A 27,554-nucleotide genomic window follows, 5' to 3' on the forward strand; every position below is an offset into this window, starting at 1 on the left:
GTTGGAAATGGGCTGATTTGTCCGCTGGGAATTTGTGTCAACTTACATCTTCTTTATGCGTGTTACCGCAATTGGCTGCGACACACAACGATTCACCAACACGGTGTTTTCAGATGAAAAAAAGGACCCAAAATGCATTATGTGTCGCTTTCTCGGTCACGGGCGTTCCCTCCGTGACGTCACTTAGGGGATCGTCATCAACTCCAAAACAAGACTTCCTGAATATTCAGTGCGAGTCTTACAACGTAAACTAGAGCTACATGCGGTGGAATCTATGTAAAACGCGCTCAGTAGAAGTCATTTGAAGTGATTTTACAGATTATGGACACAACTTGTCCAGAGGTGTCGGTTATCCTTTCAAGGACTACATTAAAGAAATTAGAATATTGATTCGTATATATAAGGTGCACCGGCGGATTTTAAGAAAATTCACCGCTTTTCGGTGCGCCTTATACAGTAAAGTCTCGTTATATCGATATTCAAGGGAGTCCGAAAAAATATCGATATAACCGGGACTATCGATATATCCGACCCTGTTTGCATGTAATTTTCTCTGTGCCTGCATAGAAATAGTATCGATATAACCGGGACTATCGATATATCCGATATCGATATAACGAGACTTTACTGTAGTTCGGAAAATTGGGTATAGGAATACAATATTCTGGCCGATCCCCAGATCGAAAAAAAAGCCTGAACTGCAAATTACAATTTTGGCCGATCCCAACATTATTTACCTTTAATTCTCCAATCGAGTTTTACTATAAAACATCTGTGAAACAATGCAAGCAGGTTGTTTTAGCTGCAAATGATAACAAAAAGCACTAAGTGAGTTTTGGAAACGGTGTGGCGTACCTTGTGGTTTGGTATCCTGAGCGTGATGACCCGAATGGGAACCTGGGGCGAAGTGCTCGTCGCTGTACGTGATCAGAGGGGTGAGTGGGTGGACGGCATGGGACGGCTGCACCACGGGAACTCTGTTGGACTGCACCAGAGAAAATGAAACGATTAATTTTAGACCTCCCAATTGTTCTTTCTTTCTTTCTTTCTTTCTTTCTTTCTTTCTTTCTTTCTTTCTTTCTTTCTTTCTTTCTTTCTTTCTTTCTTTCTTTCTTTCTTTCTTTCTTTCTTTCTTTCTTTCTTTCTTTCTTTCTTTCTTTCTTTCTTTCTTTCTTTCTTTCTGTTTCTTTCTTCATGCATTCGTTCATTCATTTAGTAATTTATTTTTTTGTATTTATTTTATTTATGTATTCATTTTGTTATATATCTAAAATATATGTATCAAAAGAATATTTATGTATTTATTTATTCATTTATTTATGCATTTTTCATTCGCTCATTAATTAATTTATTTATTTGTAATATATGTATTTCAATATTTTAACAAGTGTTTATTTAAAATAATAATAATAACAATAACAATAACAACAATAATAATAATACATTTTCCTGATAAGCACCTTTCAAGCTCTCAAGGACACTCTACAGTCACAGGATAAGTTTTTCTGCGGGTGAGCAGCGGCAGCCACTCAACCCGAAAGTAACACAGACTCACACCAATTTATTTATTTATTTATTTATTTATTTATTTATTTATTTATTTATTTATTCACTTTGTTATATATTTAAGTATATGCATTAAAATAATACTTATTTATGTATTTATTTATTCATTTATTTATGCATTTTTCATTTGCTTATTAATTAATAAATTCATGTATCATATATGTATTTAAATATGTCAACATTTATTATTATTATTATTATTATTATTATTATTATTATTAATAATAATAATAATAATAATAATAATAATAATAATACATTTTATTGATGAGCACCCTTCAGTAACACATACTCACACCAATGTATTTATTCATTCATTCATTTATTTATTTATAATATATTATAATATATTATAATATAAATTTTAAAATAATATTTAATTGATTTATTTTTCATAAAACATAATTTTCTGAATATTTTTGAGTCATGTTCTGCAAAAAATGGCAAATAGAATTTCCGCACTGTGCAAATGTTGACTGTAAGACATGGGAAAATACAAATTGCCTTTTGGACAGGGGGGGGGGAGAGTTAGAGGGGGGGGGGTATTCAAATGGGAGTATGCCGCAGAGCGGGATGCAAAAGCGAAGGGTCTTTCAGACGGGAGATCAAAGGTGGTTATTAGCCAGTGAATAAGGGGAGTTCATTTCAGAGCAAGAGCCGAGGGAGGGTGAGGGGGTGAGAGAGGTGGGGGAGGCTTGGGAAGAGAAGAGAGAAGTCTGCAACAAGGGGCGGAATCAGCGGCCCACACCCCCGCTTTCTCAATATCATCGCTGACTCACGGCCTGCCTTTTTGACAGCTGAAATAGTCCTGAGCCAAGCCTTGAAAAGTTGTGGCCGGACCCTCCGCCCCCCTACCCTCCCATCTTGTGGCTCCCTCCCTCTGCAAACAGTGCTTACATGCTTCAATAGCCGTGAACACATGGTAGCGCTTAACCACGCTAAAAGTACATTGCGCAAATGGAGCCCAGACTTGCACAGCGCAGCACGCCAGATTTCTAACAGAGGCATCTTCAAACACTTTTATTTTCTTAACGGTCACGTCAAACTCAAGTTTGAATTCAAAACAAATCCGAGCGACGTTTGATATCACGTTTCGATACTCGCCGATAGAGTATAATGGCACTTTTGACATCCGTCCATCCATTTTGACAACTAAAATTGACTCTTCTTTTCCTTTCGGCTTTTCCCTTCAAGGGGTCGCCACAGCAAATCAGTGTCCTCCATCTTCAGAGGTTTGATCCGCATGTTTGTTTTGGCCAAGCTTTTACATCGGATGCCCTCTGTATTTATCCGGGCTTGGGACCGGCACAAGAAGACTTATGTCCCTTTGTGGCAACAGAACAAGCAACTCGCTCAGTAAAAGGCTCCCAAACACAAAATGGTCATCGGCACAGCAACATTCAAAAAAGCAAAAACTATCCAACTAAAATGGATTGAATATTATTCTTTTGCCTTATATATAAGTGGTTGCTTTCAACAGCCTCCACAAGTACACATCATATCGAAAGTGAGGGGGGGTATCGGCCCGATAGAGCTGCTACATTACACATGTATTAATCTATCTATCTATCTATCTATCTATCTATCTATCTATCTATCTATCTATCTATCTATCTATCTATCTATCTATCTATCTATCTATCTATCTATCTATCTATCTATCTATCTATCTATCTATACAAAATGCGGGTAAATCCAACTGGGTGTGTGTGAATTTTTGAAAGGTTGATGATTACCATGAAATTTCTCCTCATTTCCTTGAATTTATTATATGAATATATTAGCCTTATGCTAGCCTTATGCTAGTAGGCTTTCATTAGACACAATTTTAAAGCTTGGTTTTACATTTTGTTGTTTCAATAGACTTTTTTTGGTTCTTTCTATGCTAAGAGAGGTAAAAATATTTTTTACAATTATTTTGTTGTGTTCTGTCTGGATTAGAACAACTCATTTTTTGCACCGGCCCACATTGTAGTTACAGTCTCCTCCACATATTTCATATAGGCGCACAACAAATGAACAAATAACTAGTTTTGAAATGTGAAGTCAAAAATAAGGACTGTTATTATGGTTTATATGGGACAATTTGAAATTTTGGTTGGGACTTTAGCAAGCATCAAGAAACTTGACATGCTTGATTTGCTTTCGCGGGCCAAATAATATGATGTGGCAGGCCAGATTTGGACCACGGGCCTTGACTTTGCCACTTGTGGTCTAGAACGTTAACCAGGCAATCAACAAGCCTTCGCCACAGTAGCGCACCTTCCGACATCTAGCGAAAGAGCATTTATGTGTTTTTGCTTGTCACTATAGGCCATCTGCATAGATAGATGAATTAAGACATTATTTGTCATCCAAAAAATAATTCCGGGTGAAAATTGTGCCCTTATGCACTCGTCATTACACGTGGTGCCTGGTTCTTTTCCCTGAGGGGGCAAGGTGGTCTATTTGAGGAAGGCGTTTATTTGTCTGAAGTCGATGACACCCCAGGCGACTAATTCGGGGGCACGCCGCTGTCTATCACCGTATGGCAATAAGGATCTTTCTTTGTTTTGGTGGTGCGTTCGTGGTGGAGTCCCAAGGCAACATTCCTAAGTGCTTAGCAGCCGAGGCTAGCCAGCGCTTGCTCGCCCAATCCTGACACGCACACACACAATTGCACACACTTTGATTTAGGGGTGGGGGGGGGGGGGTGTGACTGGAATGCATGCATTTCCCAGAACCCCTCACAGACTGGCACAGTGCTCGATCCGTAGACCCCCCACTTTCTGGGAACGTCCCGAACGGGAACACGACGCTGCTAGTGTGCGGAATACAATCTTGGCAACCACATGACGCTGATGGTGTGCCGCACTCATTACTGGGTGGAGAATGGAGTGCATGGAAACATTTCATGCCATTATTTCATTCTATTTGTTATTTTTTTTGTGCTGTTGTTTTGTAACACTTGTATGCCATAGCCGTGCTTTGAGATACGAGTTAATGTATTCCACTATCACACTCATAACCAAAAACCGCCCAAATCACAAATTGTCTTTGCAAATTGAAATGAATGCAAAAGCCATTGGTCGTTCCGATCACTGGCAGAATGTCACGGGCCGGTTGGCGCACAACGGATAGCGCTGTCAGCCCTGCCTGCAGCCGAGCAGGTGTTGGTCGTTCCAATCAGTGGGAGTTAGAAGTACTCCCGGCACGACCATTCGGTGTCGGGTCATTGCATTGAATGAGTTTTCTTCACCCTGTCAAGTTTGTTGGCAGACTTTTACTCTTGGTTTTCTTTGATATTTTGTACTTTTTTGTTCAGATGACTTTGATGTTTTAGATTTTGTTCCTGCTGACTTTATTTTAATACAATTTGTCAAATACATCCTGTTGCTCCCTCCTGCCTGCTTATTTTGGGATCCACAACCACCATCACCACCCCGCAAACCCCGACACCTTTTCACAGACACAAAAAAAGAAAAAAAAAAACATTTTTTTTAATGAGGAAATTTTTCACTTAATAACGTGCCGGATAAAGACATTCAACAATGACATCATAAATAAAGAATGACTATGTTTAGTCACACTGTACACATTTTGGCCAAATCGTTAGCTTGAATTAGACATTTTTAATTCGTTCACTGCATGCTTTTCCCTTGAAGGGAAAAGCCGAAAGGAAAAGAAGAAGAAGACTGCCATTCATGAATTTATTCGGGAATTGAAAATAAAACGTAGAGCGCCATTCCCGAATTTGTCCAGGTTTTGTTTTTTTCATGCTTGGGGGCTGATAATGCGCTGGACATGCCTTCTGGCAATGTATTTCCAAGAGGGGGCAGCATTTGCCTTTTGTCCATGTTAGCACTTTGTTGTGAGCTTCAGCTGTTGTTAAAGCACTATGTTAATTAATATGTATGTATTGTATTGTATTGTATTGTATTTTGAACAGCCACCCCCATTTCAATCTCAAATAACTCCAGACTCATAATTTAGGAATTAACGTATTTTTTCTGAACAAAGAAGAGAGTCTAAGGTTTCTTACGCAATAATTGAATGTTCATGTCGCCCTCAAACTCAATATTCTATGTGTCCTGGAATTCGAGTGACAATCGTATTGTTCTGTATCGGATGAAGGATATACTGAATAAATGTGAGTACTCTTATGTTGCTGGTCGACATGTTGTTGCCTCATCATTTGTTTTCAAAAAGCTGCTTGAAGAGTTTAAATTGCATAGATGCTAATTAGCCTTAAGCAATAAGCTAGCCGGCTGCAAAACTGTCATCATGTTGTTAAAAAGGCTTTGTGACATTCCACAATATAACATTTCAACTCGTTTCTCCTAGCTAACTGCAGTTCCGACAAAAACACCCCCCATTTCACACTGCTCATGGAAGCTTCCCTCCTTTTCGCCTTGGTCAATGCGTCGGTCTCTACAGAGGTGAACAAGGTTGTCTTACAAAGGCTATAATCACTTAGCGTGGGAATCTCAAACCTCACTTTGGGATAAGGGCAGGCCTAGGAACCCTCGAGGAGGGGTGAGGAGGGGTGCGACCGGTACCTGCCCTCACCAGGGGCTACGTCTGCAACTGACATTCACCATGGTGTGGGAATAAGATAAGAAGTGGCTGGATGATTATCATTTTATCTGGGCGGGGGTCAGGAACATTTGTTCACAAGATTCAGGTTGGAAGAGGACGGTGACCCTTTGTAGTAAAAATCAAGACCCCACCCACATAGCACAGGAAGCCCCCTATTTTTGGTACAGCTTGTCCGATGGGATTTCAGTCAGCTTGTTAATAAACGGCTGCCCGATTGTGGTGAAGTCAAGCGAGGAAATCGGTCAGGCCTCTGTGACCAATACGCACATTTATGGATACTTGCAGCAGTGCACAACCCGTTACAGTTCCATGCACGGAGACAACCGAAGCTCAATTTGTGTTTTGTCATTCACTGCCATTCATAAATTTATTCGAGAATTGAAAATATGACGTAGAGCGCCATTCCTGAATTTGTTTGTTTTTTTTTTTTTTGTACTTGGGAGCCGATAAAGCACTGGCCATGGCCTCTGGTAATGTTTTCTCTTTCCCACAAGGGGCAGCATTTCCCTTTTTTTCCATGTTAGCGCTTTGTTCCAGCTTCGGCTGTTGTTAAATCACTATGTCATCCAATATGTACGTATTGTATTGTATTGTATTGTATTGTATTGTATTTTGGACAGCCGCTCTCATTTCAAGCTCAGATACCTCCATACCCATATAATTTAGGAATTAACTTTTTTTCTGATAAACAGGTTGCTTCGCTTGCTGTTGAACAAAAATGTCCTTGTGTTGTGTGACATGGTTTTAACTCATTCACTGCCAGACGTGCAAAAATGTGTCCACTCCAGTGCCAGGGTTTTTGTCATTGTCACACTTGAATTCCAGGACCCACAGAATATTGAGTTTTAGGACTAAATCCACATTCAATGCAGCCTAAGAAACTTTAGACTCTCTTCTTTCATCAGAAAATAAGAGTTGATTCCTAAAGTATATGGGTCTAGAGTTATCCAAGATTGAAATGGAGGCGGCTGTTCAAAATACAATACAATACATACATATTGATTAATATAGTGCTTTAACAACAGGTTAAGCTCACAATAAAGTGCTAACATGGACAAAAGGCAAAGGCCGCCCCCTCTTGGAAGTGAAATACACTGCCAGAACCAATAGCCAGCGCTTTATCGGCACCCATGCATAAAAAAAAACAAAACCCGAACAAATTCAGGAATGGAGTTCTACGTCATAATTTCAATTCCTGAATACATTTGTGAATGGCAGTGAATGAGTTAAAACTCAGAGGAAAAATTCACACCTGCGGACAATTAAAAGTCTACAATTAACACATTTTTGGAATGTGGGTGGAAGCACTTTGAGAAAACCCACACAGATACATGGAGAATGTTTTTATGTGGGAGCTGAGTGGGAGGGGGTGTAAAAAAAGCCCCTGTTTTCACATTTTCATTATCAAAAGGGGTCCAACAATCAAGCAGCATGAGAATCCGCCAGCCACCGCCAACTCCGCGGCTGTTTTTGAACCACCTCACACGCTTCCCGCCGCACACCCCATTGTCGCTGCAGGCATGAGGAGTCCTCATTGCATATAAATTACACAAGTGGGAAGTGATTATTATGAAAAAAAAAATCCTACTCCCCTCCTCACCCCTTCTCCTCCACTCAGCAGAAATTGTATAATTGGGTGCAAAAAAAGCAATGCTGTGAAACGGAAAGGGAGAAGCAAGTTACCCAACGCTGCACGAACGTGCACATGGTTTCAGGCTTGACAATGATCGTGAGGAAAGGTGTAAAAAAAAAAAAGATCGAGAAAGAGAAAGAAATGAATCGTTTCCCTTCACCACCCCAAATGGAAGCAGCATGCCAAGTTTGTGGTTGCCCGTGCTGCAACATTTTGGAGCGGCTCCCGCAAGGAGGCAGCTCCCTGCCAGGGTCAGTTCCGCACAATGAATTTCCTTTCAAAAAACACATTTGAGCATTTCTGTTTCTGAAAGGCTCGATCTGAGCATCAACACACAATTTTCATCAACACACCTCTCATTCTATTACGATAAAAATATGAATTATGGTAAAGATGATTTTTTTTTTTCCCCCGGTTAGCATTAGCTTACTTTGCATTGTATATATTCATCAATTTAGTTATTTACTTGTCAATTTATTTATTTATTTATTTATTTATTAGACTGTTCGCAATGTTAGTGTAGATTTGGGAACATGTTTTGATCAAATAAAGGCCAGGGCTAATTAATGACAGCTAAAAAAATAATATATAAATAAGTAAATATATAAGTGAATAAACACATAAATAAATAAACCTGCAGATTTTTTTTCGTTAGCCTCGCTTTATTTATTTACTTATCTATTTATTTGTTTGTTTGTTTGTTTTTTATTTTTAGACTGTCCGCAATGTTAGCATAGCTTTTGGAACATATTTTGATCAACCACAGGCCCGAGCTAATGGCAGCTAAAATATAAAATAAAAACAAATAAATAAACCTGCTGTTTTTTTCCATTAGCATCACATCATTTATTTATTTACTTATCTATTTATGTATTTATTAGTTTTTTTTGTTTATTTGTTTTTTTTTATTTTTAGACTGTTCACAATGTCAGCATAGCTTTGGGAATATGTTTTAATTGAATAAAGCTCCGAGCTAATGACAGAGAAAAAAAAAATATTACAAAAAAATAAATAAACATGCTAATTTTTTTGAGTTAGCATTACTTAATTTATTATTTTTTGTATTTACTTATAAATGTATTTATTTATTTGTTTTTTTATTTGTTAGTTTTTTTAAACCGTTCACAATGTTAGCATAGCTTTGGGAACATGTTTTGATCAAATAAAGGCTGACACAATAACAGCAACAAAAAATAAAAAAAACAAAAATAAATACATTCATAAACCAGCTGACATGCATTCAGGTCTCTCACTAAAACCAAATGGCTATTACATAAATACATTTTTGTGTGTGTGTGTGTGTGTGTGTGTGTGTGTGTGTGTGTCCTTCAATCCAAAAAAAACTGTTTCAATGTCGGTCCCTCTGATTGTTTAGTTCAATGTTTCTCGCATGTTGACACCCTTGTACTCTAATGTCAACACTGTGATCTCAGCGCCAAACCGGAACGGGGCCCAAGTGTAATGACAGCATAAACTCCACAGGCTTCTTCTCCGCATTTGGCAAGAAGAAAAGTGTGCTGGGAAAACCGCTGCTTGGGTTCTTGCTGTCAACTTGCAATAAAATGATGCAATGGAGGAAAACCTGCGGGAGTTGCTCTGATGAGCGCACCAAACCTCACACTGAGCCCCTTCGACATTTGCTCAATCTGCTCTGGTGAATTTGTAAATTTGTTCACCAGCTTATTGATGATGGTGAAAGATAGAATTGGTCAAAAATGCAAGAGGGATAAAAAAAACCAATAGTCGAGTGGTAAGAAGAAAAGTTTGTAAGTTGAGGCACGTTTTCCATATTAATACCCTAACCCGTTCTACTTCCTCGCAAATTCAGACATAAAAGTTTTATAAAGCATAAAAATACATCAAAATATGTAACAAATAAGTTAATGGGTTCCAGAACATGCAATATCACGCTTTTGTTGGGTTTGTAAAAATATAAAATTCAACATCTGGCATGCAGCAATCTTAACGCTCGACCGTTTTTCTAGCGGGGGTTTGTGCAGCTGAAGGAGAATTTCATTCAAGACTTCTGAATTTCATTTTCAAATTAAACTTCGACAATGTCACAATTATCCGGTATCGCCCGGAATTACCGCGTCAGCATATGGATAGCGTACGTCTGCCGTTAAAATAGCAACAAGTGGACGAAAACCACATCGCTGCTTTTGTTGGTTCCGCTACCGTTGTCACCACGAGACACGTTCGGTCAGTTATTTGGAAAAGAATGTTCACTTGCTTTGGGATTCGTACACAAGCTGGAAAAGGTAACTTTTTATTTGTTGACATGTTTGGAAACTTGAGTTTATTTAATGTTGAAGTTAATTGAATGTAATTTATGGCTTTGTTTTTTTACATTCACAGAGGTCAGAAAGTGACCCCACGCCATCCCCAAGAGAAACGCTGACAACACAATGCAAAATTAGCGCATCCCACCCCCCACTCCTTTGAAAACCAGTAGAGACCAACCTGAGGAAGCCTAAATAAATAACCAATTAGCATTTTGTGCAGCGAGTTGAACCCCGACAGCTTGCCGCGTACGGCTAACTAGGGAACCATCTCTTGGCAGGGACGTCTTTTTGTCCGGGGGGCTTAATGTAGCCAAACCCAATTAATGGAGAAGAAAGCCCCGCCGCAAGCCAGGTGCGGAGGAGCGACACAAGCCATGAAGGGGGGGGGGGGGGGGGGTGTAATGAGTGGAACAAGGAAGAGCCGAGCGTTGGGACTCGAACGGAGGAGGCTACGAATAACAGGAAAAGCCTGCCCTGGAGACACATTTACATCAGTGAAGACACCCCCATGATCGCCTGACTGTCTCTCTCTCTCTCTCTCTCTCTCTCTCTCTCTCTCTCTCTCTCTCTCTCTCTCTCTCTCTCTCTCTCTCTCTCTCTCTCTCTCTCTCTCTCTGCATTTTAATCATAAATCCTGCATGCTAGTCAAGAGTTGCCGCTGAAGGGAAGCACTGACACTCAAGGCCGAGGCCAGTTGGAGAAGAGGGGAGGAGGGGAAGACAACATATAAAATGGGATTAAGGATCAAGTCCTAAACTCCCAAGAGTGTTTTGGATCTTCTGTAATATGTTTAACAAACTTTTACAGCTCAGGGAGGCCTTTCCTGAGACCCAAATTTACGATTAAAATGCTACATCAGAGGGAATCAAACGGCGAGCGAAGGACTTCAGTGGGGGCATATATATATATATATATATATATATATATATATATATATATATATATATATATATATATATATATATATATATATATATATATATATATATATATATATATATATATATATATATATATATATATAATATGGTATATTATTATGTTTTTTTTTTCTTACAAAAGAATTTTATATAAGAATATATGGCACCCGAAAATGAGTCTGATTGACAGAACAGCATATATAGCTACAGCGTTACTATGTGCTATTTACGTACGACATTGTTGTTGACATAGCAACACAACCATGTCACCTTTGATACATTTCCGGCCCCGACCCCACCGCTTGACAAGCGGTGGCGTGTCGCACACGGCGTAGGAGTGTCAAACGCGGTCACGCTCCGCGGCACGCCTTGAATGAGTCTACACGCCAGCACAAAGGCGCTATTAACAGGCAAACGTCTCCAACAGCATGAGATGGATTACCCATCATCCTCCAGCTGGCAGGAAGCGCGTGCGCTCCAAGCAAACCGAGGGCGCCTCCATCGCTCTCTCGTTTCTGTATGTGGCAACGATGAGCTTGATGAGGAGAATTTGTGTGAAATGAGCCTGGCCCGGATGAAAAAAATAAAAATAAAGGCTCAATACGCTTTCTCAAAACTGTGTTGACACTCTTAATTTTTAGATGTCACAGAGCTTCTAAAAAACAGAAGTGGGGGGAATAACATTGAGGTACAAAGATGGAATGGTACAAATAATCCAAGTTGCTCATGCAGTCAGTCGACAAGGGAAAGCCTTTAAATTGATCTGTTTCCTTATACAACTATATATAATATATAATATATTAATAAATTATATTAAATATATAATAAAATCTTAATAATCCTCATTATGTCACGTTTTGCAAGGTGGTGATGGCGGGTCCGGATCCCAAAAAGCAGGGAGGCGGGAGCAGGAGGTTGTGTTTGACAAATTGTATTAAAATAAAGTCAGCAGGAACAAAATCTAAAACATCAAAATCATCTGAACGGAAAAAATACAAAGTATCAAAAGAAAACCAAGATTAAAAGTCCGCCAAGGTTAAACAAACACATGCACCGCACACAATGCATACAATTGCATACAACACCCTCAACAATTACCCGACACCGAATGGTCGTGCCGGGAGTCCTTTTAAGTGTCACTGATTGTAACGACCAGAACCTGTGCAGGTGCAGGCGGGGCCGACAGCGCCACCCGTTGGTCGCCAACCAGATCATGACACATTATCATAAAAATATGTGAAAGAAAGAATATCTATAATCAAAACAAATCACACAAATTAAAGACAACTAAAACGTCAAATTGTTCTATTATTATGAAAAATAATGAATCAATTCATATAAAATAATAAATTATAATGCATTAAATATTTTTGAAATGCCCCCATTTTTACATTTAAAGGACAACCGACGCCTCCGGACAAGTTGTGTCCATAATTTATAAAATCACTTCAAATGCCTTCGACTGAGCATATTTTACAAAGATTCCACCGCATATAGCTATATTTTACATTTTAAGACTCGCGCTGAATATTCAGGAAGTCTTGTTTTTGAGTTGATGACGATCCCCTACGTGACGTCACATTTAGAACGCCCCTGACCGAGAAAGCGACACACAATGCATTTTGCGGTACTTTGTTTGGTTTGAAAACTTCGTGTTGATGACGAAATTAGAAGGAAAACACATGAATAACGTGATGGTGAATTGTTGTGTGTTGCACCAAGACTACTATTTGATACTAGTTGACATACATTCCCAGCAGACAAATCAGCCCATTTCCAACGGAGCTTTGGTGCCATCTTCTGCATTTTCTGGGTGTTACATTGCTGTTATAGACAGCTCGAATTGATATGGGAGGACCTCTTTAATCGATTGCAAACATTTATACTTTCGTCTTCAGAACTATTTGAATCATATTCATAACTGGATGAGTAACAAGAAAGTGTCTTCTCCGAATCTGAATCCATTGTTTTGATTCTCGAGCATGGCAAGACGTCTTGGTGTGATGTCACGAACTGGGGGTGGGACTTTCTGAAAATCCCCAATTCGCAGCTCAATTTGTTACATTTTTAGCACACTTCAAGTAATTTTTTATTGGTGTTTTGCATTTGACTAAAAACATCAGCCTGCATGTTTTGGGCATTTTAGATGCTAAAAAACATTTTCTGATGTCAGTTAGGAAACAAATAAATGGTGTCGGTTGTCCTTTAAAGGGATGAAAGCTCTCTTGAATCTTGTTTATTTAGTTTAAAAATGCAATTCAATGGGTACTATGAATAGAATTTCTCTTTTTGAATAGATCACCTTTGAAAAAAATTATATATATATTGGAAGTGGTCCAATGCTCGAGTGTTGCGAGTGGGATGTGGGGAGGGGCAGCATGTGTGGTGGTCTGGCAGGAACCGAGGGCGAACTGCGGGACGTTCACCGTGCGGCGGGACACCGCCCTTATTATCACAGCGGTGCCCGGTCACATCAAAGGAAGCACGGAAAAGGCCAAATATTGAGCTCCAGTGCTCAACCATAGCAAAAAGTGGACCACACAACTACAGATACGTAAATGTGTCTAATAAAAGATACAAAGCCCTATTAGCCTTGGGACACAGTGACCAAAACCATAGATAAATATTAAAGAAAGGTTTTTAAATCGAAATAAACAAAAACATTTATATCCCTCAAAATTATATATTGTTCTGTACATGTGGTTAAGATAGAAAATGAAAAATGAGGCCCTTTATTGTGCTTAGCACTGCTGCAAATTGATAGCACTGTGATTAACACAGGCAGCTAGCAACCTTGCTAACAAATCAAATATTGAAACACATATTTATGTATATCAATTAGAATTTTGTTAGAATTTTGTTTCCAATACATTAAAACATCCGCAGCCAAATTTGGACTGACAATAGAAATTACTTTTTGCGTATATTTAGAACTAACTAATGTGTTAGCTAGCAAGCTAATGTGCTCTTTTCGTCAAAGCAAAATCTTGTAATTTTTACTGTACTAAAGTTTATGTGGAGTACATACCAAGTTAGCTAGGTAGCTAGCTAAAAAGTAACACATTTTCTTTGTGGTAAATAGCATTTTTTATATTTTAACGAATAAGGAACGAATAATCGTGGTGGTAGCAGTAATAGTAGTAGTCATAGTAGTGGTAGTGGACAACTACTAATTAATTTAGCAGTTTGTTGTTTTTTTTTAAACAAGTTTGGGCATAGCATCTGCATTATTTATTTTTTGAAATATATTTATTTATTTTTCTGTCTTTATTCATTTATTTTTGTTTTGTCATTTAATTTTATAGAGTACTATGTCGTTGATTCATTTTATGTCGGGTCATGCCATAAAGGGTTCGTGTATAGAACCGAAGGTTTCACTTCAATTTGTTTTGGTTTTTGTCAAATTAAAGGGTGAAGACGAAACCCAGTCTAGACTGCTGGCTTCCGTCTACTTTGGGCTTGTTGGTTTTGTCGGAACACCGCATTCAGTCAGCGTCGCATGCATTGAGCATGTCAAACAATGGAGGAAAACAAGCGGGGGGAATGTGCTCAAGATCATCCAGGAGTGCAATATGAAACAGCAGAATATCCCAGGGGGGGGCACGAGCTGCATTTAGGCTGCATCAATACCTAATTGCCGCGATCCACTGGCCTGTTTTCAAGCACGGGGAATGTTAATCTGGGAGCTTTAAATTGGATCTCCTACGCAAAGCTCGACCACGTGCATGGCGGAGGGAAATGTTTGGAGAGCATTGGCGTTTTCTCCCCCCGATTCCGTTGTCGTTATTTATAGAAACTCTGCATGATTTATCATTAGCAGTGAGGCTGAGTGAGCTTATGGCGCCGACATACGCGTTGAACGAGGCCCCGAGAGGTGCACCAAAATAAAAATGGCAGCAGCAGCAAACTCGCGTGACAGCCTTCGCACAATCAGAACTGAGTGTTTTGACTGGCAACCAGACAAGAGAAAAAAACGTTGTAGCAACTTTTCTTTTCCTTAATTTGGAAATGTTTTTTTATATATTAAAATAAAAAAATGACAATGACCTAACAATGGAAAAATGCATGAAATATTTTTTTTACATTTGTCATGAAAACAAATGAAGTTTAAAATATTAAAATAAATAATAAATAATAATAATAATAATAATAATAATAATAATAATAATAATAATAATAATAATAACTATTAAAGGACAACCGACACCTCCGGCAAACAAGTTGCGTCCATAATTTATAAAATCACTTCAAATGACTTCTACTGAGTGCATTTTACAAAGAATCCACCGCATATAGCTATATTTTCCGTTTTAAAACTCGCGCAGAATATTCATGAAGTCTTGTTTTCGAGTTGATGACGATGCCGGAGTGACGTCGCTGAGGGAACACCCTTGACCGAGAAAGCGACACACAGTGCATTTTGGGGACTTTGTTTCGTCTAAAAACACTGTGTTGATCGCGAAATTAGAAGGAAAACTAAATAAATAACGCGATGGTAAATCGTTTTGTGGGAGCCAATTGCGGTAACACGCATGAAGAAGGTGTAAGTTTACACAAATTCCCAGTGGAAAAAAGCAGCCATTTCAAACGGACCAGAGCAGTAGAGTGTCAGCCGAGGAGGTCCCCGGAGTGCGCGAATCCCCGCTTGGATAACCGCTGTCACCCTCTCAGCCTGACAATGGGTAGAAAGTTGCTTCCAATGGTGAAAGAGAGCAATCACCATATTAGTGGAGCAAACCGATCACACAAACTGCTGGAACGAGGAGCTAACCGGAGTTAGCGATGGATAACCGCTGTCATTCATCCGCAAGTTCGTCACTCTTCATCTTGAAAGTTTAAACAACTTTTTGCATGCCCAACCATTAAACAATCTGCATTGTGTGTTGATCTTGTAGAGTATTATTTGTTATTCATGTCCTTATATGCCACATATCACCCAAGTTGATGCTATATTGCTTATTCACGGAGCTTCATATATGCTTCATATGTCGTGTCCTTCACCAGTTTCCTATTGATACGGAAGGACTTCTTTAATCGATCACAAACACTTGTGCCTTCCTCTTCAGAACTATTTGAATCATATTCATAACTGGATGAGTAACAAGAAAGTATCTTCTCCGAATCTGAACTCTCTGGAGCCATTGTTTTGATTCTGGTGCAAGGCAGTTTGTGAAGGACTATCCTGATGAGATATCACGAACTGGGGGCGGGACTTTCTGAATCTCTCCAGTTTTGAGCTCATTAGTGGCAGTTGTGGGCAACTTTAACTCATTTTTATTGGTGTTTTGCGTTTGACTCAAAATATCAGCCGGCGTGTTTTGGGTATTTTAGATGCTATAAAACGTTTTTCTGATGTCAGTTAGGAAACAAAAAAAGTGTGTCAGTTGTCCTTTAAACTATTATTAATAATAATAAACAATTAATAATAATCAGAATCAGAATAATCTTTATTGCTAAGTATGTAGAACACACAAGGAATTTGTTTCCGGTCGAACACGCTGCACTAGTATCATCATCAAAAAATTGCAAAGAGGCACTATAGAGTTCCATTTGGGCTACTGTTCAAAGAGTTAATGGCTTGGGGGAAGAACCTGTTTAAATGTCTAATAATATTAATATAATAATAATAATCGTTATTATTATGACTATTATTATTGTTGTTATATTATTTTACATTTTTTAATCTTAAATTTAAGATTAAAATCATGAATGATAGGAATATTATTTTTCAAAACAAAAACGCCCAACTTCACACCCTAATTCACACTGAAGAAAATTGATCAGGTAGTCTCATAAAAATAAAATATATTTTTTTTCATAACGCTTCATAAATTTACAACCCCCCTTCTAACCCCCAAATTACAAACACAGGTTAGTTACCGTTTGAAGAAGCACTTTTACACTTAAAGATACACTTTTTAGCTTCAAAAGTGAATTAATTACAATGTTGTCATCAAAATCAAATTGATTATAAAATTGACTATTATTTTAATGTAAAACTACATCATTTATGGCTGAAATAGAAATAATTGTATCACTCCGAAATGTGTATTTATTTCTCCAAATTCACACGGAAATCAAAGCGATGAGCTAATTAGCCGGCTAGCCTTCTCCCAATAACAAAAGAGTCGCGATCGAGGGTGCCTCGCACGAGCCAAACAAGAGCGGATTTGCCTGCGACGCTTAGATAGCACCCCCCCCCCCAACCCTACAGCCTCACTTCCCTCGAGTCTCAGTTTGTGCCCAGGTATATTCTCAGCATGAATGGCTGTCACTTTGGATTTGAGAGCTCAGCGCTGACGGGGGTCTCTTAATGTGACTCTACCTGTGGAGAGGACAGCACGGGACTAAGCTACATTACACAATACACCTTTTGGAGAGGAAAGGGTTAAGACCAGAGTTGGCTGTGAGCATATTTCGACGGATAGGAGGGTTGGCGGGGGGTTAGTTGGCGGGTTGGGGCGGGGCGCTTTAGCAACGAGAGACGATATTGACCTAGTTTTCCGACGGATGCTCTCCTACTCACATGACGAGCCAGAATAGAAGCGACCAAAATATCGGCGGCTCACGGAGGACGGCGTCTTCACGGGTGATGAGACGTACCATGCGGGGGTTGCGTCTCTCGGCGCAGGTTACGAGGTGTTACGCGCTCATTCACTTTTTTTGCGTCATTTTTGTGATCATTACAATAAGACAAAGTTGAAGGTGCGTGGCTACGAAGTATTCACGATGGTGGATCACTTGGCAGACCTTTGGACTTATTCACATGATAGACTCTAACAATACCGTCAAGCCGATTCTTTGGGTGTGTTTTAAGGCGATTAGGTGGTAAAGACGTCCAACATCTGCCTTTCAGTCTGGTATTAGCCCTTAATCAGACCATCCACTTTCAGGGTCCACTAGCTTGTGAATTAAGGAAATAGCTATTCAGATCCGTCCCCCCCTTCGAGTCCCCCACAGCCTAACAAACAGGTTTCTCCGACAATCTCAAGAAGCTCTTCAAGGAGTTCATCTGAACACGTGAGGAGCATGCCCCTTTACCATTAGCTTTGCGATAGGTTTTTGTTATCTGCTTCAATGCAAACACAATGAGCGTGTACACCGCGATGGAGGATGTCTGCTTACCCCCTCTCCCCCAGTCCTGATAGTTGTAAAGAGATGCTAATTTGGGATTTGGGAAGGACAAAACAAAGTCCTTAAACCCAGTCGAATGTCACAATAAGGCTGCTGCACCTGATGCCATAGATACAAATTGTGCCGTGTGCACCTGCATCCTTGTCCCTGGCAAAACCACAACAATGGTAAAAAAGGACACAACAAAACACAACCAATTTGTTTTTGTTTTTTTTTTGCACTGAAAATCACATCATAGTGCCTAAGGGCTCAGCTTGTGAATGTCATATGATCAGACCAAGAAAACAGGCGAACCGTGATGGTGCTGGAGCCGTTTGGGCACTGTGACGTTGTTTTCAGTCAAAGTACAAGTCAAAATGGCCATCCTGGATATGAATCAAATAGGATGAATTTACATCTCACGTGTAACTCATTCACTGCCATTCACAAATGTATTCAAGAATGGAAAATATGACGTAGAGCGCCATTCTCAATTAGTTCGGGTTTTGTTTTTTTCTTGTTTGGGTGCCGATAAAGTTTTTTCCTTTCCACAAGGGACTTAGCATTTCCTTTTTTTCTCCATGTTTGCGCTTTGTTCCAGCTTCAACTGTTGTTAAAGCGCTATATAAACCAATGTGGATGTATTGTATTTCGGACATCTGCCCTCATTTCAAGCTCATATAACTCCAGACCCATATATTTTTTTTTTTCTGATGACAGAAGAGTCGAAGGTTTCTTTGAATGTTTGTGTAGTTGTAAAACTCAATATTCTGTGGGTCCTGGAATTCGAGTGACAATGACAAAACCCCAAAAAGAGTGGCTGCCTTTAAGACGCTCCTGTATATTGTTTATCTACTTCTTCTTTTCCTTTCATCTTCCATTCTTCACTTTGCTGCTGTGAATTGTAAAACTCTCCACTGTGAGACTAATACATGTTAATCTAATCTAATCTAATCTAATGTATTTACCGGTGTATAAAGCGCACCGGAGTATAAACCGCACTTCCAATGAATGGTGTATTTTAAAACTTTTTTTCATAAATAAGGCGCACCGGACAATGAATGAAATACATTTTGCAAATCTAATATATAAAAATATAAAAGTTTTCCAAATATAAGGCCTTTTAAGGGGTTTCAGTCCATGCTGGGGTTATGCACTATTTTTTCTACAGGGGGAAATGGAGATGGTGGTGACTGACAGGAGTTGCAAGACCTCAATATTACTTCAAATATAAGGCACACTTGTGTATAAGGCGCAGGGTCATCTTTTGTATAAAATTAAGGCTTTTGGGTGCGTCTTATACACCGGAAAATACAGTAATCATTTTCTGGGGCTGCTTTGCTCTGTCCGGCACCGGACAAAAATAATTTTGAGAAGAAATAGAAAATATAGCTTTGTTTGATTGTCATGACTATTTTCTATCTATTTGCTATCTCGCTGGCTAGCTGTCTATCCAGTTAGCTATCTGTTAGCTATCTTTTATAATCATAATAATAATAATACATTTCATTTATAAGCGCCTTTCGAAACTCTCAAGGTCACTTTACAGTCACAGGATCAGTTTTTCTGTGGGTGAGCAGCGGCAGCCACACCGCAGCCACATCAAATGGATAGCTAATAGCTCGCTTAGATAGATCGGTACATACATAGCAAATAGGTAACTAGCTAGATAGTACAGCGAAATTCACCTTACGAACGACCGTTCGGAACGCATTTCGTCCGTAAATTGGGGAGCGTCTGTACAGATTAACTGGTGGTTTCTGTTTATAAAATAAAATAATGAAAAATACAAGAGGGAGAGAAGCTCAGAAAAATATTTGCCTATTAAATTGAATTATTATTCGGCCTTAATCTTGCCCATGAAAATCCGCCCTGTGAATTTGAACGACTCAAATTAGCCAAGTCATTTTGATGTTGCTCCATTACAGGGCAAAGTGCATTTTGGAGAGCATAAATATGAGCTCAAAAGCAGCGGCAGCATTCATTCAACCCGGAAGAAACTCAAATAGATAGAAAGCTAGCTAATATATAGCTAATAACTAGTCAGATAGCTAGCTAGTATCTTTATGCTATTTATTAGCTAGTTAGCTAGCTTTCTATCTAATTTGAGTTGTCATTTTGCTAACATGGTAACAAGTCAAATTGTATGCAATTCGGCATTGTTTTGTGGGCTAACTTTAACTTTAAGTAGCCGATTGGCTGTTTGTCATGATCGGATGTTAGCGGGGCGCAGCGGTGGCAGACATTTCGACAGCTTTCATCTCAGGTACAGATGCGGGGCGGATTGATCCGCCGGGTTTGATGCGTTGTTTGATGACGGTCAGCTCAAAGTGAAGGGCGCCCGTGTGATGCCTCACCATGGCGGGACATAAAAAGCTTCACCTGCCTCCCTCGTACCCTGAGCTAAGTTTACGACGCCCGGTTTTGAAGACTCCCCGCTGAGACGGATGGCGTTTTCCCCCTTGATGCCACATAAATACATTCAGCGGTTCACCTTTATATATTTTTTTCAAACCACGGCCCGCTTTCTCTTTGGCTTTGTTTCAGATAATTTATTTAATATGCGGATCCCGCGAGGAAAGCGAGTACCTTCCATCAGCCGGAGAGAGCATGAGAGAAGCAGCTCGATGATCAAAAGAAACACGGAGCGCTAGGCGAGCTCGTCAGAGGAACTAATATATTCTTGCTAGATATCTAAGTGGGTTTCATCATCCTGCATCAAGTAACTGGTGAAGGATGGTGGGGGGGAAGTGGGGGAAAAAAACAAGGTCTTGTTCTCATGCCGGTGACATCAGCGAACACAGAGGGGGAGCAAAAAATAAACAAAAAAAACCCACAATAATTTACTTCCAAGTGTGCATATGGCGAAAATCATCATTTTTATTTCTGTTTATTGTGTTAATGTTATTAAGCCCAATTGTGTCTTTTTTTTTTTTTTTTTTTTGCAATTGCATGACAAAAAAACGAACGCTGAGGCAATGATGTCACGGCATGGCCTCAATGCCACGCATCACATCAACCCCCCACGATTTGAATCCAAGTGTGTGTGTGACATCACAATGTCGTAAATGTCCGGGATGTTAAATTACATGAAGTGATATTGAGCGGCTGAAAATTGTTATTAGTAGCAGTGGTCGCTAACGGCGGATCCCCGGCTAGCATAATGTGCAGGAACGGCCATGCTAAAGATTTAGGACGCATTTTTGCTTAGCGTCAAAACTATTCTTATTATTTTTGCGTATGTGGAACTGTGAGTCGCGGCTTGGAATTGAAGCGGATTTACGTGGGGCAGGAGATGTGTTTTTGTTAATGGATGCTACAGCTTTGTGTTTGCTTGCAGAATTTAGCTTGTAGCAGACAGCACATTTTTGTTTTTGACTTCAAGATGGCCCCACATGAGTGGCTGCCTTTACAGCAGCTCTTGTATTTTGTTTTTGCTGCTGTGAAATGTAAATTTCGCCATTGTGAGACAAATAAAGGCTCATCTAATCTAATCTAAACTATTTTTTTCAGGATGGTCATGTGAAATGGTTTGAAAGTGTTTTGGGTTAATAATTTAGGGCTTATTCAGCATTTAAATTATTAATATAATGTCTGTGACGTCATGCGCAAGAGAACCATTTTGAAAGCAATGACAATGGTATCGTTTTACCAATGTTTTCAGTCATGAAGTGACAACACACACCGCAGTGTGAACGGATACAATGGAGATGCGAAACATTCAAAGCTGCTTCACTTTACCCTCCAACTTGGCAGCCCCCCCCCCCCCCCCCCCGAACCCCCGCTTCCCTTCCCCCACCGCACCACACTCCAGCCATAGTAAATTGGGCGCCTGCGGCAGGAAACTTGGCCGAGCTTGCATTTGGGATCCGACGACGATGGGGCATGAGGGATAGAGATATGCCACTGGAGGAGAGAAAGCGCTATTAGGAGGGGCGGAGGAGCGAAGGTGGGGGTGCAAGGCAGTGAAAGGTGGCAATAGGTGATGGCGAGCGTTGGTTGCGGAACAGGCCCACAATAGCTGATATAATGCATAATGAAGCATAATGCAATTTATAGTGAGCCACGGAGCACATTTTATGTTCCAAAAACACATCACAAAAAAAATAAAAAATGAAAAAAAGGGGTATGCTGTTGACCACAGCTCACGCCCCGACACTCACACAGATATTCGACTATGTGACACTACACCCAACCAGGCTCTGGTTTGTCCTGTAAAATGTGTTTAAAAATAAAGTGTGTGCGTGTGTGTATGTGTGTGTTTGTCTGCGTGTGTTTTTAATGTGGCCACTATATTGTAGATTTTCACAGGAGGTGATTGTGTTTGGTCAGGCTTAAGGAGGATACACAAGTTAATTGCAACGTCTAACATCTTGAGAAAAGAAAATCTCCGCGTTTTGTATTGCCAGTCATTCTACATTTAATGACATTGATGGATGAAAAAAAAAATGTTGTCAATATTATCAGCATTTGTAGACCATTTTGTGCCACACCAAAACTATAAAACAAAAACAAAAATATCAAGCTAGCTAGCTAGTTAGTTAGCTAGTTAGCGAGCTAGCTCGATATTAACTATAGAGCTAGCTAGCAATAATTAACTTGCTAGTTAGCTAGCTAACTATGTTTTTTTGCTGAAAGGTTCTATAATTTGGAAAAACTTTCAACAGAAATGACTGATGTTTATCTTTAAAGGCACCATTTTTTGTTTCCTAATTGACATCAGAAAAATGTTTTATAGCATCTAAAATACCCAAAACATGCTGGCTGATATTTTTAGTCAAATGCAAAACACCAATAAAAATGACTTAAAGTGTCCCAAAACTATCGATGAGAAGGTTTCTTCAGCCGTCATCTGTACTTCTGAAGAAGAAACCTTTTCATCGATGGACCACTCCTGTACGACTGAGAGCTTACACAGACGTGTCCCAAAACTACTTCAAAATGACCTCGGAGATGCCGAGTTTCAGAAGGTCCCGCCGCCTTGTTTGTGACATTACGCCAGGACGTCTTGCCTTGCTCGAGAATCAAAACAATGGCTTCAGATTCGGAGAATATGATTTCTTGTTACTCATCCAGTTATGAATATGATTCAAATAGTCCTGAAGAGGAAAGCATACATGTTTGTAATCGATTAAAGAAGTCCTTCCGTGTCATTTTGAGGCGTCTAGACTCCATTGTAGCGTCCCAGAAAATGCACAAGATGGCGCCCAAGCTCCGTTGGAAATGGGCTGATTTGTGTGCTGGGAATTTGTGTCAACTAGTATCAAATCGTAGTCTTGTTGCAACACACAACGATTCACCATCGCGTTATTTATGTGTGTTCCTTCTAATTTCGCGATCAACACGGATCAACACGATGTTTTCAGACCAAACAAAGTACCCAAAATGCATTGTGTGTCGCTTTCTCGGTCAGGGGCGTTCCAGACGTGACGTCACGTCAGGCATCGTCACCAACTCAAAAACAAGACTTCCTGAATATTCAGCACGAGTCTTAAAACGTAAATTATAGCTATATGCGGTGGAATCTTTGTAAAATACGCTCAGTAGAAGTCATTTCAAGTGATTTTACAAATTATGGACAAATCTTGTCCGGAGTCGTCGGTTGTCCTTTTAGGTTAGGCTGCACTAAAAGGAACAGCTGTTATGTTAACTCTTATTAGCTGTGAAATACTGGACATTTTTTTCCACAGTAGCAAAATTTAACATCGGTATTGCAAAACTTAAAATGACATAAAACTTGAAATTTTAAGTTCACACGACTTTTTTTAAACAGTATAATGCTCTTTGACACTCAAATAGGGATTGGGACAAAATGCATATGGGGTTACGACACAAAAGGCAGGTGACACGTTTCATAAGCGAGCGCCGTGGCCTCGTTGGGCGCCATACACATTGGCTTCATCTGCAAGTGTAATCACCCGCATTGTGCTGCCATTTTCTGCTCTGTTGGATGACAGCTTTCCCCCATTGTACCCCACCTCTCCCCCTCAAGTGTCTGTCCCTGGTGTCTCCAACGCTGCCAAACCCTGGTGCGTCTCGCAGATTACAGGTTACAAGAGTCGCTAATCCGGGCCCGGGTAAAATTACGCGCTATATAGGGACAAAGCCCTTCCAATGGAGACTGCTATTCGGTTTAGATTGATTTAGCATGTCCGTGTAAGAACACAAAGAAAAATAAGCACAGCGTCAAAATGATACCGCTAGCATATAGAACCCATCTTGAACCCATTTTATAAGTGAACGTTACAAAGGAGTTACATTATTCAACACAAAAAAAAACACCTTCGCGTTGGGCTTTATCAGTAGTGTTAGCTAGCATATTAGCTTAAAGGACAACCGACGTGACTTTTTTGTTTCCTAACTGACATTAGAAAAACGTTTTATAGCATCTAAAATACCCAAAACACGCAGTGTGATATTTTTAGTCAAATGCAAAACACCAATAAAAATGACTTAAAGTGTCCCAAAACTACTTCAAAATGACCTCGAGAAAGTTTCAGTTTCAGAAGGTCCCGCCCCCAGTTCATGACGTCACGCCAAGACGTCTTGCATTGCTGGAGAATCAAAACAATGGCTTCAGATTCGGATAATATGTTTTCTTGTTACACATCCAGTTAAGAATATGATTCAAATAGTTCTGAAGAGGAAAGCATATATGTTTGCAATCGATTAAAGAATTTATTCCGTGTCATTTTGAGGCATCTGGACTGCAATGTAGCGTCCCAGAAAAGAGGCAGAAAATGGCGACCTCTTGTAGACATGACAGTGTATTGCGTTTATACAGGCTGATAAATTCCTTATATGGAGCTTGGACGCCCTCTTCTGGCGCAACACGAGGTTTTCAGACCAAACAAGCATTGACGTGACGGAAGGACTGCTACAATGTGTCCTTTTTTTCAGTCAGGGGCATTCCTACAATGACGTCACGTACGGACTCGTCATCAACTCAAAAACAAGACTTCCGGAATATTCAGCACGAGTCTTAAAACGTAAAATATAGCTATATGCGGTGGAATCTTTGTAAAATACGCTCAGCAGAAGTCATTTGAAGCCATTTTACAAATTATGGATACAACTTGTCCGGGGACGTCGGTTGTCCTTTAAATACAGTACAACGTATGTGCGTAAAAGAAGTAATAATCATACCGGTCAACCGGCCGTATTTTGCCGTATTCTGTAAGATTTTTGCACATTTTTAGATGTGTACGGCATCCAAGAAAGTTTGTACGGGACACGCAAAAATTAATTTTGAGATATTTTTATTTGCATCATTAAATATTAGCGGTCATGTTAATCAAAACATATATTGCTACTCGTAAAAAGCAAAGTCAACCACTGAGAAAACAAGTCCGTGCGAAAAGTCTCGAGAAGAAACAAAAGTTCCGAGAAGACAAGTCCGGTCAAGTGGATTAATTTACTTTGAAATCAGTTAAATTAAACATTTTATTGTGTTTTTTTTTCACCGTAATATCATTCATAATTTTTTTAGAAACATTGTACATCGTAAGAACACAAATGAAAATTCTTTTGCTGTGGACAAATTCAATTTGTTCACAGCAAAAAAAAAAAGCCACAAAGCTCTCCAACAAAGAACATTTTTGATTATTGCTAGAAACATGTTTGAACTTGTTAAAAGTATTCATGTTTACATGTGAAATTTTGTTCATAAAATTGCGCAATGTAATATTACACATGTGTATGTTTTTTTTTCTCAGTAAGTAAGTAAAAATGGAGCCGTTAGAAAGGTCACAGTGTCTCGCAGCTTGACAGGTATGAATAATAATAATACATTTTATTTATAAGCTCCTTTCAAAGCTCTCAAAGTCACTTTAATGTCACAAAACAGGCACATAAATAAAACAATAGATACAATTATAAATAGAAAAAGGGGAGATAAAACGATACAGAGAATGTAATTTTCAATAGGTGGGTTTTGAGATGGGATTTGAAGGTGGGAAAAGAATCAATATTACGGATGTTGGGAGGAAGTGAGTGTTAGCATATTTGTAGAGTTTCGCTTGATTGGTCCATCATTCGATGTTATGGAAGAATTGTTTGGATTTTTTGGGGGGGAATTATATAACAATATTGTTTCCCCAAAATGCATTTCTGTGGGTGTCCATTTTACACATATTTTCATTATTTGCAGACCAGCTTGATGTAATCGCGCACAAGGTGGTATAAAAACAGGACTTCAAAATGACTTGATGAAAAAATGCAGATGAAAAATCGAGATTTCAAGCTAAGAAGAACAACAGCAAATAGGTGTTTTTAAGCAAAAAACGACGTGGCGTTTGACTGTAATTACCCCAGAACCACGATTGATTTCAGACTCGGAACAGGGGTTGGGGAGATGCTAACGCTAAAGACCCCCCCACGCCCCACCTCCCCTGCCTCTCCGGCACTCGCTCGCGCAGCCAAGACTCTCCATCTAGTAGGAGGCAGGAGGCTTTGAAGAGATCAAAGCCAAGGCCGGGAGCAGTTGCACGCCCTGGGAATTCGGGAGAGAGGCTTTCTGCTCCTCAGCCCCATTTTCCAGTGTCATGTCGGATTGCAGCTGCATTGCATTTCGCCAGTTTTCTTAATGCTCTTGGTTTTGACTTTGACATTGGTGCCCCCACCACCACCATCTTGCTTGCTTCAAAAACAAGAAGAGGAAGAGGAGGAGGTAAAATGAAAAAAAGTGACCAAGGAAGAAAGCGTCAAGAAGTATGGTGGTGGGGGAGGGTGAGGGGGTCTGCCGAATGATTCCAATATTCGCAACTCCATAATTGGCCGGTTTAAAAAAAAAGGGGGTGGGGGTGACATTTGTTTTCAATTGCACTGCCGATATGAAAGGAGCGACAAACGTTTTACGAGTTCCCCGAAAAAAAGACAGGCTTCTTGTCTTTGTTACCCCCCCACCACCACCCCTTGCACAGTCAAAGGGAAGCTTTTTTTTTTGCTTACGGGTGAGACCACACAATGTGAAGCGACAGCAGAGCAAAGTCGCCTCTTTTGTCCTCCTACAGCGTTGTGTGGCATGGCCTCGACCACCGCGTGTGCCCTTTTGACCAGCCGTTAAAGCCGCCCATTTGCTCACTATGATGCATGCTATTGTTTTTTTTCTACATATGAAATATAATTACATTTTGAGCTCATATTTATGCTCCCCAAAATGCACTTTGGCCTGTAATGGAGCAACATCAAAATGACTTGGCTAATTTGAGTGGTTCAAATTCACAGGGCGGATTTTCATGGGCGAGATTAAGGCCGAATAATAATTCAATTTAATAGGCAAATATTTTTCTGAGGTTCTCTCCCTCTTGCATTTTTCAGTATTTTATTTTATAAACAGAAACCACCAGTTAATCTGGACAGACGCTCCCCAATTTACGGATGAAATATGTTCCGAACGGTCATTCGTCAGGTGAATTTCGCTGTACTATCTAGTAAGCTACCTAGCTAGCTCGATATTTG

At 39.7% G+C, this 27,554-nt stretch overlaps 1 protein-coding gene across 6 annotated transcripts in view; it reads right to left on the reverse strand.

The window, feature by feature from the left end:
- lef1 (lymphoid enhancer-binding factor 1) overlaps positions 1 to 27,554 on the reverse strand; it is a 63,170-nt gene that overhangs the window by 19,199 nt on the left and 16,417 nt on the right. For all 6 annotated transcript variants that reach the window (XM_089005897.1, XM_089005896.1, XM_089005900.1 and 3 more), the window contains exon 4: positions 856 to 985. In XM_089005897.1, the coding sequence (XP_088862023.1) occupies positions 856 to 985 (130 nt within the window). The remainder of the gene's footprint in view (positions 1 to 855; positions 986 to 27,554) is intronic.

This window comes from Hippocampus bargibanti, linkage group LG10 (genome assembly GCF_051943395.1).
Source record: "Hippocampus bargibanti isolate YZ-2025 linkage group LG10, ASM5194339v1, whole genome shotgun sequence".
NCBI lineage: Eukaryota > Metazoa > Chordata > Actinopteri > Syngnathiformes > Syngnathidae > Hippocampus > Hippocampus bargibanti.